Source organism: Molossus molossus, unplaced genomic scaffold (genome assembly GCF_014108415.1).
Source record: "Molossus molossus isolate mMolMol1 unplaced genomic scaffold, mMolMol1.p scaffold_m16_p_5, whole genome shotgun sequence".
Classification (NCBI taxonomy): domain Eukaryota; kingdom Metazoa; phylum Chordata; class Mammalia; order Chiroptera; family Molossidae; genus Molossus; species Molossus molossus.
Window position 1 is genome coordinate 117,115,181 of NW_023425388.1, and position 18,754 is coordinate 117,133,934.

The 18,754-nt window shown below is 45.3% G+C and overlaps 1 protein-coding gene across 1 annotated transcript in view; it reads right to left on the minus strand.

Moving 5' to 3' along the window:
- USP25 (ubiquitin specific peptidase 25) overlaps window positions 1–18,754 on the minus strand; it is a 131,429-nt gene that overhangs the window by 74,977 nt on the left and 37,698 nt on the right. The window contains exons 4-6 of the mRNA XM_036243410.1: window positions 17,480–17,603; window positions 5,555–5,717; window positions 3,434–3,526 (exon numbers count right to left, since the gene is read on the minus strand). Coding sequence (XP_036099303.1) covers window positions 3,434–3,526; window positions 5,555–5,717; window positions 17,480–17,603 — 380 coding nt within the window. The remainder of the gene's footprint in view (window positions 1–3,433; window positions 3,527–5,554; window positions 5,718–17,479; window positions 17,604–18,754) is intronic.

Here is an 18,754-nt window from a genome sequence, read left to right on the forward strand (position 1 = left end):
ACATCGACGTGAAAGGGACACATCGAGTGGCTGCCACCCGCACGACCAACCAGGGCCGGGGACAAACTGCAACCGAAGTACATGCCCTTAGCGGGAACCGAACCCGGGTCTCTCAGGACCGCAGGCCGATGCTCTAACCGCTGAGCCAAACCGGCCAGGGCTTACCAATCTTCTTAAAAAGTAGCTTTTGATTCTAATTTTCTCTATTGTTTTTCTGATTTTTTTTTTTTTTTTTTATCCTCACCCGAGGACATTTTTCCATTTTTTGTACAGACAGAGTGGGAGGGAGAGAGAGGAAGAGAGAGAGAGAGAAGCATCGACGTGAAGGGACACATCGAGTGGCTGCCACCTGCACGACCAACCAGGGCCGGGGACAAACTGCAACCGAGGTACATGCCCTTAGCGGGAACCGAACCTGGGTCTCTCTGGACTGCAGGCCGATGCTCTAACCGCTGAACCAAACCGGCCAGGGCTGTTTTTCTGATTTCTAAGTCACGGATTTATGCCCTCATCTCTAGGAGTCCCTTTTTTCTGCTTTCCAATCGATTGCTGTTTTCCACCCAGTTCTTGACTGTAATTGTCGTCATGAGCTCGAAACCGCTCTTCTTGTCCAGTGGGGCGTTCAGCTCACGTGTGTCCCACTCATGACTGCTCCAGCCGCACCCTCCAACTTTGGTACGCCGCGTTTTAATTTTCATCTGGTCCAGAATATTCTGAACTCTCCCTTTGGATGTGTTCTCTGTCCCTGGAGTTATTGAAAGGAGTATTCTTTAATGTCCAACGGTCAGGGAGATTTTTCTGGATATCTTTTTGTTAATTTCGAACTTCATTTTCCTAGTCCGAAAACATACATGAATGCTGTGAATCCTTTAAAATTTACAGACTTGTAAATCCAGTCTCTGTTACGTCATCACGGCTAAAGAGAGAAGCCCCGGAATGGCTCTTGTATTTGTAACATTCGCTATTCCTTCAGGAATTTGTGTAGTAACACAGTTCACCACACTCGGCTACACACACTCCCTGCTCATATGCTTCTCCTGGGAGTAGGTGAAACGTGGGGAGACGTTCATCTGGAAATTGCCTTAAATCAAGGCTTTAAGTACTACAACCTATGGTCAATAACACTTGGGCTATTTATATGGAGATGACGTCTGAGTGTTGTGAGTTTATGCATCTTTGTGTTGTCGATATTTAACATGTGCTCTGCCATCATTTTGTAACTTCTTTTAAAACAATTTTTTCTTTATTGATTTTTTAGAAAGGAAGGGGGAGAGAGAGATATAAACATCGATGGGCCACCTCCTGCATGCTCCCCACTGGGGATCGGGCCCACAACCTGGGCATGCGCCCTGACCGGGAATCGAACCGGCGACCTCTTGGTGCAGGGTCGATGCCCAACCATTGAGCCACACCAACCGGGCATTTTGTAACTTCTTAAGCCAAAGAGACTGTGTGGGAAGGTGGGCAAGGGTGGGCTGTTTACAGGGAGAGTCTATCTTTAAATTTTTGGTGCTTCACCGTTCTCCTAGACATCAAAATAGTTTCAACTCCTAGAAACCATAGCCACATCTACCTAAAATACAGATTCCAAAGACGCCCTGCCTCTCACTCAGTGTGTATGTAGTATCTGTGGTAACCTTTGACTGCTGATAAAACATGACATCTCTATATCTGGGGCAAAGCGATCCTCTAGGGTGTGCTGTGTCTTAACACATCTGCTTTCAGACCCAGTTGCGGTGAACATGAGTCACATATACATGCATTATTAACTAATCGGTGACAAGTTACACCGAGACCTTCTGAAAAGTCCGCATCTTTATCACCTGACTGCATGTCGTGCCCATCAGGGGCTGGCTAACTACCCATACACCCACGATGGTTTCCAAGACTCGAGTCACAGTCTGTATTGCTGTCACCACGCCAAAGTCCAGAATAACCTCATTGGTGGGACAATCTTTTACAAAACTGTGTGGTATTCTTCTGAATAAGTGTCTTGAACAGAAGCAGAGATCCTTTTTATTCCTGAAGCTGAAGGAGCACCTGCACATGCTACAAGAAACCCACCTCTCTAGCAGGGGCTGAGGGGGGGATGGACGCATTTCCCTGGCACCAGGGGCATGTCCTCACGACCCCCAAACTAGCTCTGGTACACAAGCATGGCTATATCACAACTGTCTGTTAAGCAAGACTAGAAAAGGAACATCGTTGAATCAACATGCTGAAGAATAAAAGAAATTCAAACTCCGCAAAGCACTAAAATCTAGGAACATAAAGAGAAGGTCGAGATACGATGAATACGGAATGGGAAGTAATGACGTTAAATGACGTATGTAAATCATAAATACACTCCAACGAACACATCAGAAGACAGGACTGCTGTATTAACACATTGTGATAAGGGACCGCAATAACCCCCACCGTGATGACTGAAAGGGTTGTTTTTCTCTGGAGGGCCGAGGGGCTGTCCGATGACCTTCATTCCCGGTGAAAACGGCTTGTTTATCAGACTGACACTTTATAACCTAAAGATCACGGTGATACATCAAACTATATTCCCATTAGCTTGCGTAATAAATGTTGCACGTTTGCAGAAAAAGTAGTTTTCCACATTATACACGACAAGAAAAACATAATTTAAATGTATCATCACTGCTAACAGCAGGTCACACGGCGCTCGACACTGTGGCTCAGAGTCCCCTGCGGGGTTACGATGTTTACGAGGAGATCCCCGGAGACCCCCACTCGAGCATGTTATCGCTGTGATTAATTTTTGTCCCATGAAGCATGGGTTTCTGCATGCAAATCAGCCCTATGTTTCAAAAAGCTAATATGAACAATAGAGTAACCAACGATAGTGGACACCTGGGTGTTTTAGCTCATTGAATTCTCACAGCAACTGGATAAGATAATTGCTGTTATTACTGCCACTTCTCCCAGAAGGGAACAGAGCAGACACAGGTCGGGGGAGGACATCTGTCCTCGCTTCGGCTCCGGAGCCAGGAGGAGGCAGCCCGGGCCTGGTTCCGCTTTCCCACTTGGCTGCCCAACCTCGGGAACGTCCAGAGCAGGCCGGCCCTGCCAACACGGTCAGTGTGTGAGCAAGCTTTCGGGGGGTGGTCTGCAGGAAAAACCCGATTCCCACAGATCTTTCCAGGAGACCAAGAAAGCTCTTGGACTGTACACGGCAGCCTGTGGAGTTCACTGAAACTGGATAGTCCGAAAAGCAGGACAAAGCAGGAAAAAGTTACACAGGAAACTGGTACAAGACTGCACCCAGGTGAAGCAAAACTCATGTTTTTCTTCCGACAGAGCAGAAAGTTTCTAGTAGCAGCGGACATTCATGAGTTGGTATTCCAATGTGACGCCGTTCCAGACTGGAGAGGCAAGCACCCCCCAAAGAAACACAGAGTAAACAGGAAGAACGGCTGCTTACTTCTACCTTTTGATTTCGAGGTAAGTCTTGCGCGTTGGACGGAGGCTTGTAATTCAGAACCAATCTTCTAAACTCCAAAAGATTGAATAATGACTGAAAAAGAGCAACAATTTTAAAACGTAAGAAAAAATTCTACTGACAGAACTATAAAAATATGACGCGTTTCCGAGATTCATCTTTGGCAATTATACAGGTTATCACAGAACTAACGCAACTGGTGCAAGAATTGGGAAAAAAATCAAATTACTTATATTCGGACATACTGCTCTTGACCATTAACAACATGTATTGACTGCAAAGCAGAACTTATACGTGGAGAACTAAAAACCAACACTACATCATGAGGCTCTTTGGGGAAAACTAAAGAGATAAGAAAAAGTGAAGTTAATACATGTTAAAGGAGAACCTGAATTTAAAAAAAAAAAATTTTTTTTTTAATGTTTTCATGGATTTTTTTTGAGAGAGAGAAAGGGATTGAGATAGAAACATCAATGTGAGAGAAAACCATCCAGCCCTGGCCAGTTTGGCTCAGCGGTTAGAGCGTCAGCCTGCGGTCCAGAGAGACCCGGGTTCGGTTCCCACTAAGGGCAGGTACCTCGGTTGCAGTTTGACTCTGGCCCCAGTTCGGTCATGCGGGTGGCAGCCACTGGATGTGTCCTTTCACATCGATGTTTCTCTCTCTCTCTCTTCCTCTCTCTCCCTCCCACGCTACCTGAACAAAAAATGAAAAAATGTCCTCGGGTGAGGATTAAAAAAAAACGAAAAACACATCCACTGGCTGCCTCCTGCACACGCCCAACCGGGGATCGAGCCCACAAGCTGGGCATGTGCCCTGACCGGGAACCCAACCAAGACCTCTCAGTCCATGGGAGACAGTCCATCCACTGAGCCACATCAGCTGGGCAGAGATCCCGGATTTTTTAAAAACTTGTAGCATCACTTCAATGCCATACATCATTAGGGTGACAAGCTTCTTAAATCCTTAATTCCACCATCAAGGACACATGCTCCTTTCTGGCCCATTCATTCAGTCATCCAATCACTACTAGTGGGCTCCTCCAAGGTGTCAGACGCTGCACCAGCTGCTGCTACAGACGACCTGGGCGATGTGCTCTCCGCCCTCAGAATGTCTGCATTTCACTCCACCAGGAATTGTGCAAATGAAAAGCCACTTAAAACAGAACAGACTTTAAAATGACGGTAAAAAACACAACTTCGAGTGATCTTTAGGTAAAGTTTTCTTTCCACCCATAATTTTCCAAAAACCAGTATCTTAATATTTCATTGTAACCCAAGTTTTTCAAGGTTAGAGGTTACTTCTGAGTATCTAGATTTCAAATGTGTTTCCCATCTGTAACCTCTTCAAATAAACAAAATACCCCCTTAGGTTAAAAATAGTATCTAGCCCGGCTGGTGTGGCTCAGTGGTTGAGCGTCGACCCTGCACCAAGAGGTCGCCAGTTCGATTCCCGGTCAGGGCACATGCCCAGGTTGTGGGCTGATCCCTAGTGGGGGGCGTGCAGGAGGCGGCCAGTCGATGTTCTTTCTCATCGATGTTTCCATCTCTCTCTCTCCCTCTCTCTCTCAAATCAATAAAGAAAAACATTTTAAAAATTAAAAAATTAAAAAAAAATTAAAAATATTAACTAAAAAATTTAAAAATTAAAAAAAAATAGTATTTAGATACTAAAGGACTATAATTCTACGACAAACATTTTCGAGTGTATACAAATAAATCTGATTAGATTCACAAAAACCCAAATCGAGTTCTGGTTTCATCTCTTGGTCACGTCCTTCCTTAAGGGAAACACAGACAGAAACACGTCTACATCCTTTGCACCCTTGACAACAGTTCCTGAGAGTCGGAGGGAGAAGAAATCAGTTTCAAACAAGAGATCAATTCCAAGTAATTCTCAGAAGGCCCGGGTCACGCGCCCTGTGAACCCCCCGGGACGGAGGCGCAGGTCGCGAGGAGAGCTGCGACCCCACGGGCCGCACAGAGCGCGCCGCACCCTTGCCCACAATCACGCTTCGAGCTCGGCGCTGAACAGAAACGCAGCCCCGACCCCCCCGGGTCCCGCCCCGACCCCCACGGTCCCGCACGCGGTCGCGGAGGCCCCACCTGGATCACAGCGCTGAACCAGCAGGTGTTGCCCACGTTCTTCAAGCCCACGGGGGCTCGGTCCTGCCTTTTCCTGTCGTAGGGGTTCCGAGAGTCCCTCCACACCTCCGTGGGCGCCCTCTTCAAGCACGCCTTGTTCTCCGCTATGCTGGCTTCGAGAACTCTTCATGGGGAAATCACGGAAAAGAACACAAGACAGAACAGCGTATTAATTCATGCCGGACCAGGGAACCGCACACACTACACATTTTGATGACTTCAGCTCGCGATCACGTAATGTGGGGAAGTTATGGTTAGGGCTCTCTCCCCTCAAGCAGGGGTTAGTTTTCTAAGAAAACCTAGCAGGTGGCAGCACCAATGGATCGGAAGAGATGTAGCCTTTTTTTCCTACAGAAAAGGAAATTTCACATATAAAGACAGTGTTCTCAGTAGAAAATATGTTAAGTGACGTTTCAACCAATTAGAGGTTTAGTACCACAATATCAATAGCACCTAGAGAACATTTTCTGAGAAATGTACATATTTACACTCCAGCAAAATGATTACTTTTTATCACGATTACTTTGAATGATCGAGAAAACACTAAAAACTGAAAATGCACCTTTTTCACCTCTGACTATTAATTTGCTTTTCTATAAAAAAAAAGTGAAGTTCCTTCCCGTTCTGACTCTCCGACAGCTAACTAAAGGAAGAGAACACTTATGTGTGTGCCTTTTCACCCAAAAGTGTGCCTAGGGAAAAACCCAGTTAAATCAACATCTCCATGGCGGAATAATAAAAGACTAACCTCTTCAAAATAAACTCGCCTACGGAATATCTTCAACATATTGAAACATGGCGAGAGCGATGCTACTTTGCTCTTTGATGTTTTCCTGCAACGTGCTGGGAAATCTTGATTCCCACGTATGAACTACATGTGTTACTTACTATTCCAAATAAGCATAAATAATGCTCAGGTGTCTTATCCCATTCTGTTCATTACGAAAACCTTAACAAGAATGAGTTTTTCCAACTTTTGGGGTTCACCATATTTACCCTAAAGATATTACTCTATCAGATTATATCAAAATATACAGCTGCCTCCCTGAATCATGGAGAAAAGTAGATTGTTTTATCTCTACCAGCGTTATTTACAATGTGACCCTAGATACAACACAGTGAGATCCCCAGTTATGACTTAACATGACCTGTGTGAATATACAGTAGTCCTTCCTTGGGAATCAGTTTTTAAAAGCAGGTCACGACGTATTTTAAGATGTAAAGATCAAAGCAAACTCAAATATTTAAAAATACGCAGTCTCCACCTCTGTCGCTATTAAGAGCGCTCGGACACTAGCAACACACTTTGCCTAATAACTCTCCAACGCAACCTGGGCCACTGGTGGCTTCTCATCAAACTATCTGCCACTACGGGGACCACGACTCCTTGGACGGTATTTAATTAGATAAACTGGAGCAGGGAAAAAAAATCAGCATTTATGTAGAACATCTCACTGTTACCAGAAACAAGTGTTTTTTGTTTTAAGGTTTTTTTAGAGAGAGGAAGGGAGGAGAGAGAGAGAGAGAAACATAGGTCTGTTGTTACACGTATTTATGCATTCACTAGCTGTTTCACGTATGTGCCCTGATAGGAGCTCGAACCCGCGACCCTGGTGCATCAGGACGACACTCTACCACTGAGCTCGCCAGCCAGGGCCCAGAAACAAGTTTTCAAGTACGTGAGGGGGGATAACAGTCAGACAGCCAGTTGAGACTCCCTACGTCCAAGATGGGCAGCTCAGCCTAAAACAACACAGGAATAATAATCAACCGGAAGAAGCGGACTTTGTACCCGGTAACTGACGTATGCAGAGCGGAGAAAGGTGAATCCATAGTATCCCAAAGGTAAATGTCACACACAAGACCGCATGCTGCACACAGAGGGCACGTTGAGTTTTGGAAGCGGGGGGGGGGGGGGGCTTCCTTTCGACAAGGGTGTTCCCTTTGTCACGCATTGGTGTATTTAGAAGGACAAATGGAGAAACCTCATTTCTCTCTCGGTGACAAGGGATGAATGAACTAAAAGCAGCCATGAGTGCTGGGGAACAGCTCCCCGGGAGAGAAGAATTTGCACCAGGGGCCACGTATGAGAGTCGGAGGAGAGACATCCAGCAGGTCTACGGCCCTGCTTGGCAGGCACAGAACCACTTAACGAGAGAAGCCCAGACTTATTCTCACACTATAAGGCGGTCAGAGGTCTCGGAGAATCACTTTCGATCCTGACTCTCCTGGTGGCTGAGCCTCTACCATTAGACCTTTTTAGCTACTAATCACAGTAAAATCCTCGTGAGAAACAATTCTTCTTAACAAGGGCAACAGGCCAGATCCCATTCATCATGACCAGGCAAGAAGAGGTCACACAGACACTCGTTACGGAAAACGTGAGAACACTTCATTTCTGCAGAAGACACCCAACCTGTAAACATGAAGATCCATGTATTTCAGTCACATACAGTAACAACAAAATGAGACTCAGCCTCAAGACCAGACTGAGTACAACGAAGCCATAGGTTCTCCGCAGAGTCGACAACCCGGCCCGAACCCAAGCTACACTGCCCCAGGTCACCCTACTCCTTCCGGAACCGGATAAGATGACCACGACCCAGGGAGTTGAGTAGTTCTTCACCCTCCTCTCCAGCCCATCTCCCACCAAACAAACACACCTCTTCATTGTACGTGTACATACAAAGAGTGTACTGTGAAAACTACCTTAGTGCAACCAGGTAACGGACGCTTTGCCTACTCGCCCCCACGGGACTTGGGAGAACGTATTCGAATGCTCCTTCTGGGTCCAGGCATCTTGTCCCCACTGTTTGTATCACTGCTCCACAGAGGACGCTGGGAGGAAAGACACCGTCTCCCCAGGACCCCCATTTTCCTTTCATCACAGGGTAACATGACCTACAAACTCTAGTCACTGATTAGGGCTCTAGAGATGCATGCTCATTGCTCCTCAAAGTCACCCAGGACAAAGAAACAAAGAATACTTATATTGAGGATGTCATCGGTATACAAAAATCCAACATTGCTAGAACGCTCAAATCGGGCACGTGGTAGCTATCAGCCATGGGCGTGTCAAGAAACCGGTTTATTGTAACATTCCTCACCGCACCTGTGGAAGGTGATGGTGCGGAAAGAGGGTGGAGGCAGGAAAGCCAGGACGTGGCACTCTCCTCGAGGTAGGGATGGTTTAGACACATCCAGTCTGGTATCGCCAGGGACTTAACACATGCCGCAGTAGGTTTCTTCTACCTCCTCCTGGTTTCTAAGGGGCTCAACAAACACATCCATCTACTGCACCCCAAGTGTGTGTTAATCAACCCATCTCCCTTGAGCTCTGGAGTTTAGAAACACAGATGCTGCATTCCTAGAACACCCCTGGTACGTAGGAGGGGCCAGGTACGTGTTCAAAGTCAATGGATGATGGAGATGCCTCTTTGTTATTTTTCTTAAGCAAAAGCCCAACGTATAGCACAAGATACCAGTCTATTCCCAAGCCCTCTGTTCCTTCCTACAGCCCAGTACCAGCAAAACAAAGGTCAACCTTCCATACATACAAAGCCAAGTCCTACACAGGGTTCCTTTCCTGGCCTCACGAAAGTCAAGCCAGTGGCACTAACAAGGCTTCGACGCTACATCCCAGGTATAAGGTTGGCAGTACCCCGTACAGGGACCAACACACACACACACAAACCCACTGCCAATGTCAAGCAGAAAGACCAGAACCCACAAATGGAAACCCAGCCCCACTACACTTCACCTGCTTCCTCGTCTTCCCGACACCGGTCACGACCACGCACTCAGTCACACACACAGAGCAAAAGATGACAAGCTGTTTGCTGTCTCTGCTCCTTCACACATCACCCTGAAGGTTCACTTTCCTATTAACCTGTAATGTACTGGCTGTGGGTCACTGTTTGTTGTTGTTGCTTTATTTTGCTTTGCATTGTTATTTAAATTGCAGTCTAACAGTCATGTTAAAAACATCCCATTTAGATCATCTATATCCATTCTGAGGAAGCAGTGACCATGATGCCTTTAATTTAAGCTGTATAGACGAGGTGATAAAGGGAGGGAGGGAGGGGGGAAGAAGGAAGGAAGGAAGGAAGGAAGGAAGGGAGGGAGGGAGGGAGGGAGGGAGGGAGGGAAGGAAGGAAGGAAGGAAGGAAGGAAGGAAGGAAGGAAGGAAGGAAGGAAGGAAGGAGGAAGGAGGGAGGGAGGGAGGGAGGGAGGGAGGGAGAAATCAAGTTGATTTCCTTAAAAAAAAAAAAATCCACTGGTATTTTTATTGGGATCACACTGAACCTATAAGTCAATTTAAGGAGAACCGACCAGTTTTACGGTGTTCAGCTTTCCAATTGATGAAACAGACTACATTTCTAGGTATTAAATATTTATTAATCTGCTTCAATGATATTGAATACCTTGCTTCTTGGAAATTCCTACACATTTCTTACTAAATGTATTCCTAGTCTTTAATAATTTTGTGCTAGAAACGACAGCTTCTACAAGTTTCGCCTTCTCATTTGCTCTTATATACAGAAGTGTAATTTCTGTATATTGATTATCAACGTTAGTAACATAGCTAAATACGTTTTTTTTTCCCTTGGGAAGAATACTTTATTGAGAAATAACGTACATATAATAAGATACACACATCTTATATGTACAGAGCCGTGACATTTTTTACATATGTACCCACCCACCCATGGGACAACCACCCAGATCAAAATACAGACGATTTCCATGATTCCAGAAAGTTCTTTCACGCCCTTTTGAGTCCGTGTTTTCTCCGATCCGTTGTGCCGTCCTCAAGCGTCACACACACGGAATCACAGCGGTTCCTCCACGCCAGGTCTCTGCCTCGCGGCTGCTGCGGAAGGCGCACACCCGTCAGGTCCCGGGAGACGCCTGGCACAGTGCTCAGGGGCCCGAGCCACCCCCACTGCTCCCTCTCCTGCTCACTCAATCTGCTGCTGTCGCTGTTACAGTTTCGTGAGCCACAAAGCTGCCACGGCGGCAAGGAGTGGAGGTGCCCGTCCAGCACGGCCGGTGTGGGTTCACCAGGGACCCCCGTGTCCCAGCGGCTGCCCAGGACGTCGCTCCCCGCGGCTAGGACGGGGCACCTGCTCACCCCCACGCGGACTGTCGGTCTCTCGGCTGCAGCCGCGGGGACGCAGAGGTGCCGCCCTCTCCTGAGGACTCACTGAGCTTCCCCACCCACACTGCTGGGACCGGTCTTCACACCCGGCTCAGCCACGTGTCCACCATCACTCTCACTTTTTTTTTTTATCCTCACTCGAGGACATTTTTCCATTTTTTGCAGAGTAGGAGGGAGAGAGAGGAAGAGAGAGAGAGAGAGAGAAGCATCGACGTGAAATGGACACATCGAGTAGCTGCCACCCGCACGACCAACCAGGGCCGGGGACAAACTGCAACCGAGGTACATGCCCTCAGCGGGAACTGAACCCAGGTCTCTCTGGACCACAGGCCGACGCTCTAACCGCTGAGCCAAACCGGCCAGGACCACCATCACTCCTGAGTCCACACCAAGGACTCTGCTCCTGACACATGGCGACCACCGCGTGGCGGACGTGTCTCCTACCCAGAGCTGACCTGCTTCTCTCACGGCGACAGAGGCCACACTTTCGCAGACTGACCACACTGGACCTTTGACCCCTTCCACTGCCACCCCCTCCGACCCTTCTTGGGACCATCAGTGGCACTTCACGTGTGGACACATTCTCCAGTTAGAGGTCTGCTGTTCACGTCCTGTCCGCCAACCCCGCCCACGCCCTTGCGGCCCTTGAAACGAATCTGTTTCCTCTCTCCAGCTTTCGAAACCATCCGTGATCTGACGACGCTGTGCTCTCATCATAACCCCACTCGGAAATAGAATGAGAGTCAACATCTTCAGGAAACTTTCCATGCCCCCCACCATCCACGGGCATCGGGGATCACTGGGCCTTAAAATTATCCTCACAAGTCAACTTAAAAAAAGTCATCAGCCCTGGCCGGTTTGGCTCAGCGGTTAGAGCGTCGGCCCTTGGACCGATGAGTCGCGGGTTCGATTCCAGTCAAGGGCACGTACCTCGGGGTGTGGTTCATCCCCAGCCTGGCCGGGGTCATGCAGGAGGCGGCCAGGCCATGTGATCCTCCCACGTCAATGTTTCTCTCTCCCTCCTGCTCTATCTGAACAAAGATGGAAAAATATCCTTGGGTGAGGACTGAAACAAATCAGCAAGTAATTACCCCTCGCCTACCCGTTCACACACTCCTCACAGCTGTTTCTGGGGTGACACTCAGGATGGAAGGGTGGAGCTGCAGAGATCTACCTCAAACATCCGGAACCCCGCCCTCGCCGCTCCTGGGCATGATGGTCATGCCCCTAATGGCCACTCTGGGCTGTCTGGTTGGTACACCCTCCAGGTGGCCCCAAGCTTAATCCCAGTTGTGACACCCGGATTCCTTGTTGGGCTGACCTGCCTTCTCGTATGGAGATCCCGGGCTCTGGCTGCGTACACTGCTCATCCAGTACCGCTGCAGTGGCCCATGTGGTCAGAGCGGGGGGCCCAGCTGGTCTCCGTAATTTTACAGAAATGCCTCTGTTCTCCTTACACCCGACCTTCTGAAGGAAGCTGGGGTGCGAGAAGAACACGGCTGGAAAACAGGAAACTGTAACTCCTGGACCCCTGATTTCGCAGCAGGGGGGCAGTCCAAGAATCCACGTCTGGGTGTGGGGACAGGGGGGTAGGGTGGCTGCTGGGGTGCCCATCATGAAGAGCAAGGCCACAGCGAGACTGCCTGACACTGTCCCCCTGCATAAACTTCCGGCTGCTGTGTCCAGCCACTGGGAACAGTTCTATTATTTTCACGTGTCCACCGGCTGTGCCAAGTGTGTCACTTGTCAGTTCACCGCCACCGTTTATAGGATAACTCCGCCTTCTTCCTCCGAGGACCCTGACGACGTTCTCAGTCGTAATGAAGTGTCCGGGGCGTCGCGGTGACACGCTGAAGGGCTGGTTTCTGCTCACCCTCAGGACGGAGATTGGTTGAGCTTCATGGAATCACGGGTTTTCTGTGCACTTGTGAGAATCCCCCGTGAGGGCCTCTCCCCTTCCTTTACCACCAGTGAACGTGCGGCAGACCCGCTCAGATGTCCGCACCCGCAGCCTTTCCCCTTCTTGGCTGTCTGCTCCAGGCCGCATCCTTCTTCCTGTGCATCTTCCAGTCTCGCTATTTCCGATCTGCTGGTAACCCTGTGCGGTACTGCTTTTCAAATTTTGAGTAGTTCTAATTTTCATTTCCAGAGGATATTTTCAATTCTTTTTCCAACGTGAGGTCATCTTTTCAAAGATTTCTTATTTCTTGTACCAGCTTAGCCAGAGAACATACACGCATAACCCATGGGCCAGATGGGGCAGGTGGGGGGCTTGGCAGAGGAGAGAAAATGGGGGGAAATGGGGACATCTGTAACAGTGCCAATTATAAAAATTAAAAAAAAATTATGGTAAAAAAATAAAAGAGTGTCATTGTACTCTGAGCAATTTTCCCCAATAAAAGGTAAAGCAAAGTCCCGTCAGTCACTGCACCTGAACATGTGGGAACATTTCAGCTGTTTCTCACAGTAGCTTTTGTCCAAGAATGCTTGTTAATTTTGACTGGAGGGGTTTATAGAGCCCAAAAGCAACTGAAGGGTGTTCCCGAAGGCCGAGGGTAAAGACACACCTTCGTAAACGGGGTGCGTTTCTGACTGCCAGGAACAAGACACAACACAAACCCAGCACCTTTTAAAGCTAAATTCCCAAGATTTACTGGGCCATTCAAGTGGCGGAGATTTTAGCTTCAAAACCATGACACAGCCCTGGCCGGTTTGGCTCGGCGGTTAGAGCGTCGGTACCAATGAGTCTCGGGTTCGGTTCCAGTCAAGGGCACATGCCTCGGTTGCGGTTTGTCCCTGGCTCGTGCAGAAGGAAACCAGTCGATGTGGCTCTATGACATCAATGTTTCTCTCTGTCTCTCTCTCCCTCCTACTCTATCTGATGATAATAGAAAAGTATCCTTGGGCCCTGGCCGTTTTGGCTCAGCGGTTAGAGTGTCGGCCTGTGGACCAGAGAGTCCTGGGTTCAGCTCCTGCTAAGGGCACGTACCTCAGTTACAGTTTGTCCCCGGCCCCAGTTGGGGTCATGTGGGCAGCAACCACTCGATGTGTCTCTCTCATGTGGATGTTTCTCCCTCTCTCTCTCTCCCACTCTATCTGAAGATAAATGCAAAAATGTCCTCAGGTGAGGATAAAAAAGAAAGAGAAAAAGAAAGCATCCTGGGGTGAGGAATAAAAACAAAGAAGCCATAAAACAACCCCTCAGGGGCAAGTCCCACTACAGACAACAACCTTCAGAGCCCAGTCAACTCCTTTGCAGTGCTGTCGGGCTTGAAGGGGGAGGGGAGGTCCTCATTGTTCCCTTCTTGTGAGTATGTCATCCCCTGGAATAACCATTGAATGAGGGGGTGAGCTCCTATTAAAGCTCCCCACCTATGCAGACAATGGCTTGAGACGTTCCCCCTACATGCTACAAGCTTACCGGAGCTCAGGTTCAAGTGCACGCACACAGCAAATGCATCATGTCAAAGAGCGGTGGTCGCTGTTCCCAACTTTCTCTTTTGGGTCCCTTCTTTCACCCGGATTTTGGTCTTTACTATCTTCGCAGTCCTGTAAGCCTTTCAAGATCTTAACAACTTTTCCGTCCGATGGAAAAACACATCCTGGTTTTTCCACTAGAAAATACGGCTGAGTCTACCATGTTTCCAGAAGTGATTCTAAGCAGAACCTAGCTTTATGGAGCCCGTTCAAAGTCATTTCGTGAGGCGAGTCGTTTTCCCAAGAAATACGCCCCAGACCCAACTGCTCACAATGCAGCTCATTAGCACATTTTAACTATCCATACGCTTCTTGTTCCCCATTAAAGAAATGGACCAAGAGGCCATGATAAATACAACTCATTCTGAAAGTAAAAAGGAATTATATTAAGAAGTACACTTTAATAATGTGTGTGAGCACAGATTCCTAAGTGACATATATAACACCATTGTTGATAAGTAGATGTTTATATGTAAATATTTGTATGTAAGTACAGCATACACTTCTTATGATAAATTAATTAATAACTAATTAATGTTTTTAAATGTTCAACTTAAGCCCTGGCTGCTTTGGCTCAGCCGTTGGAGCATCGGCCTACGGACCAGAGAGACCTGGATTCGGTTCCCGCTAGGGGCATATACAAAAAAATGTTCAACTGAAGAAGTCATACCATGAAATTCATGGGTGTCTAAATATAGGATTGTAAGATGTAAAAAGATAGGCTTTATCTCATCTGATTGCACACAATAACATAGTATTCTAAATGTGTGAACTCATGTTGAATAAAGTACAGGGTGGGGCAAAAGCAGGCGAACAGTTGTTTGTGTGGAAACGATACAATGTTTAATAAATATCACAAGGATAAACTGTTTCGCCTACTCAGAACTGTAAACCTATATTTGCCCCACCCAGTATGGCTACTGAAATACCAACAGTCAAACGATTCTGAACTTAATTTGGTAACATTCTGTCACCTGAACATGGGTAATGAACAAATAGTTAGGTTTACTTTTAGGCATGATATATAACGTTTTTCCATTAAAATGCACCATTTCCCCTTTTGAATTTAAGTGCTAGCCTTAATAAAACCCACAGCAACAATGTATCTCTGCCAAAAGTTTAGCTAGAATTCTCACATTTCCTGATACAACGTGATTTGTATACATGCTTATTAACTGCACATTTTGCATTTAACATTTTAAACTGTAAATTATAAAATCTACACATACCAAAAGTACATTTTGTAACAGTAATTTAATGACTTTTTACTCTACAGAGTATAATTTTATGCAAAATTACACTATTCCAAATCTCAGTAATGTTATATAGAATAAAATTATTCATAAAGTATTTACTATTTTAAAAGTACATTAGAAGTTAAAAGACCAAGAATAAAAAAGAACATTATCTTAAGAAATTTTTTTCCATTTAGACAAAAGTATCTAAAACAAAAGTGAGTATATGGTTGAACTTAATAGCCTTAATCCTCTATCTTTTAAGTGAGTTTTACTTTTTATTATCTAATTGATACATATTATTTTAAAATTAGGAAACATGACATAAAAGTGCTGATACTATTTTATAACTTCTCTTTCACATAATAGATCATCATTCCCCTTACCTATAGATACAACTCATATATTTCACGTTTAAAACATTTCTTATTGAAGTGTAAGTACTGTCAAGTTTTATAATTATTCAAGACAACTATTTCATTTCAATCTATTTTTGAAGACGAATAATAACTTCATACTTTCTCCAAATCCTTTACAAAATAAGCTTAACTAGTCTATCCATTTTCGGTTTTCATTTAAAATTACTGGTAATAGCCCGGCCGGTGTGGCTCAGTGGTTGAGCGTCAACCCTGCACCAAGAGGTTGACGGTTCGATTCCCAGTCAGGGCACATGCCCAGGGTGTGGGCCTGATCCCCAGTGGGGGGCGTGCAGGAGGCGGCTAATCAATCTCTCTCATCGATGTTTCTCTCTCCCTCTCCCGTCCTCTCTCTCTAAAATACAATAAAGAAAAAAATAAAATAAAATTACTGGTAATAAATGATATTAACCACACTAAGGAGGGTAATAATTTTAATTAAGTCTGTTTATTTTAATACAATGTCTTACAAGGTAGTTTCCAAAGTAATATTTAAAGACATTTAAAAGTATTACTAAGAAAAATTATGTGCATAGCATAAACATAGTATTCTGTGACATCTCCTACTAAAAAGCAATTTCAGATTACTTAGAAAAAAGTATACTATTGATATTGGGCCAAGAGAATTATCAGAGAAAGTTGGTCCATTATGCTACCCACCTGTGTTGTAGGGACAAGCATGCTGGACTCATGAGACCCACCTGAGCTGAGAACCTTTGGAAAATCACTTAGCCTCCTAAAAGATACATTTCTTTTTCAGTTAGAGAGTTACCAATGCCTCCAAAGAGTTGTTTGGATTACAGTTACAATTTAAATACTTTTTCAAAAATTAGCATTGTAGTTGTGATACAATCGGTTTACTTATTTAATTCTTTGGTAGACCAAATGGTTTCAAACTAAAAAGTTTGGGCTATGAAATCAAAAGAGGCATTCTATCCCCCATCTTGGGATCTTGCCAGTTTTTTAAAGAAAGTAACAAAGCAACCTTATACCACGGTACTATAGACCAGAGGTTGGCAAACTATGGACCATGAGCCAAACCCAGTGGGCAGCCCGATTTAAACTGGGATTTATAGGAACCAGCCACTCACGACCCTCTGTGTGGCCTGTGGCTCCACCGAGTGGAGTAACTGTCACAAAAACATGGCCAACGAACCTAAAATATTTCCCGTCGGCCCTTTACCGAGAAGCCTGCTGACTCCACCTACCTCGACTGTAAGCGAAATTGGACAGGGTACATGCGCAAAAGGGATTAAGGGAGGAAAAAAACAAATCAAAGAAACGTTATAATAATACTTGATGGGAGGAGGGGGGCTATGGGGGGAAAGGAGAAACATCTGTAACAAAAATAAATTAATTGAAAGAAAATAGATACTTGAATGTACGCGCCATAATGCCGCTCCAACTCCCCAAATCTAAGCTTCAAATGCAACTGTAACTAAATGTGAACATTTTGGTTACATAACCTATAAAAACAATACTGAAGTATATTAATATTGAGAACAACACAGTATATCTTTGTGCCTCTTGAAATCAAAGCCATTATCATTTCTATTATGACAGTAGTTGCATCTACGGATACAAAGCGCGTCTTTACCTGCTAATGGCTTGCTCCTCATCAGTTACTCCGGTCTCCCTGAACGCCCTGCTTGACTCGGCCAGACTCAAGGCGATTGCTCTCTGAAGATCATCTTTATCATCTCCAGTGAGATCAATCACATCTGAAAAGCAAAACTATCTTCCTCAAAATTAAACGTCAAACACAATGAGAGGTCATTCTTATCACGGAGTTTACACCCAACAGACCCTTTCAAACCAAACTCGGCACCGACTTCATGCTGCATAAGCGTCTCTCTGAAGAGAATGCAAACCAACAGTAAGTGGGTGCACTTCGAAACTTAATGTTCTTCTCTGGAACACACCAAAACAAGAAGAGCATACATGTTTTTCATCGCAGAGGAATCTCAGTATTTACTAGAGTCGCTGATGAAAAGCGAGTAAGTTGCCTTACCAACAAAAAATCAAAATCAACATAAACATCTGCATTTATGCTTTCTGAAGTTAACCCAATAAAAACACTCCAGTGTGTCCATATAGCTAGATAGTATCTATCATAGTATAATAATTAGCAACTGAGCTGTCAAAAATCAAGTTTCAGAAACTGACTATATCTATCTATCTATCTATCTATCTATCTATATATGTATATATCTCTACATATATCTATCTGTGTGTGTGTATATATATATACACACACATATATATACACACACGTATATACATATATGTGTGTGTATGTGTATAGAATCCTGTATATGTACATTTTTAAAAGTCTGGAAGTATGTACCAAACTGGTCAGCATGGTTAATCTGGGGAGGAGGGTTAGGGAAGAGGCAGTGTAAGGATCTTTTTACTTCCTATGTCTGTACTCTCTGAAGTACTTAATAAACATGCAGTCCTTTAAATTTAACAAAAAGATTTTTCATGTCACAAAAAGAAATATAGAAGTAAATGACACCATTTTTCTTTTCTAACAAAAGAAAACAGTTTTGAAGCTGTAAGTATTCTTTACCCAAAAAATAAAGGCTAGAATTATTACCACTTTCAAAAAGAAAAAAAAACTTTTAATCCCGTTTGCCAATGTAAACTGGTCGATTTCCTTAATCCAACAGATTCCAGTAACACTCCCATTATCATTTAAACAACGGCAGGAGCCCTGGCCAGTTTGGCTCAGCAGTTGGAGCGTTGGCCTGCAGACCAGAGAGTCCCGGGTTCGGTTCCCGCTAGGGGCACATACCAAAAAAATAATAAATAAAAATAAAAAATAGACAACGACAGGAACTGTAGTATGTGGCTAAGTAGGGGTTATTGA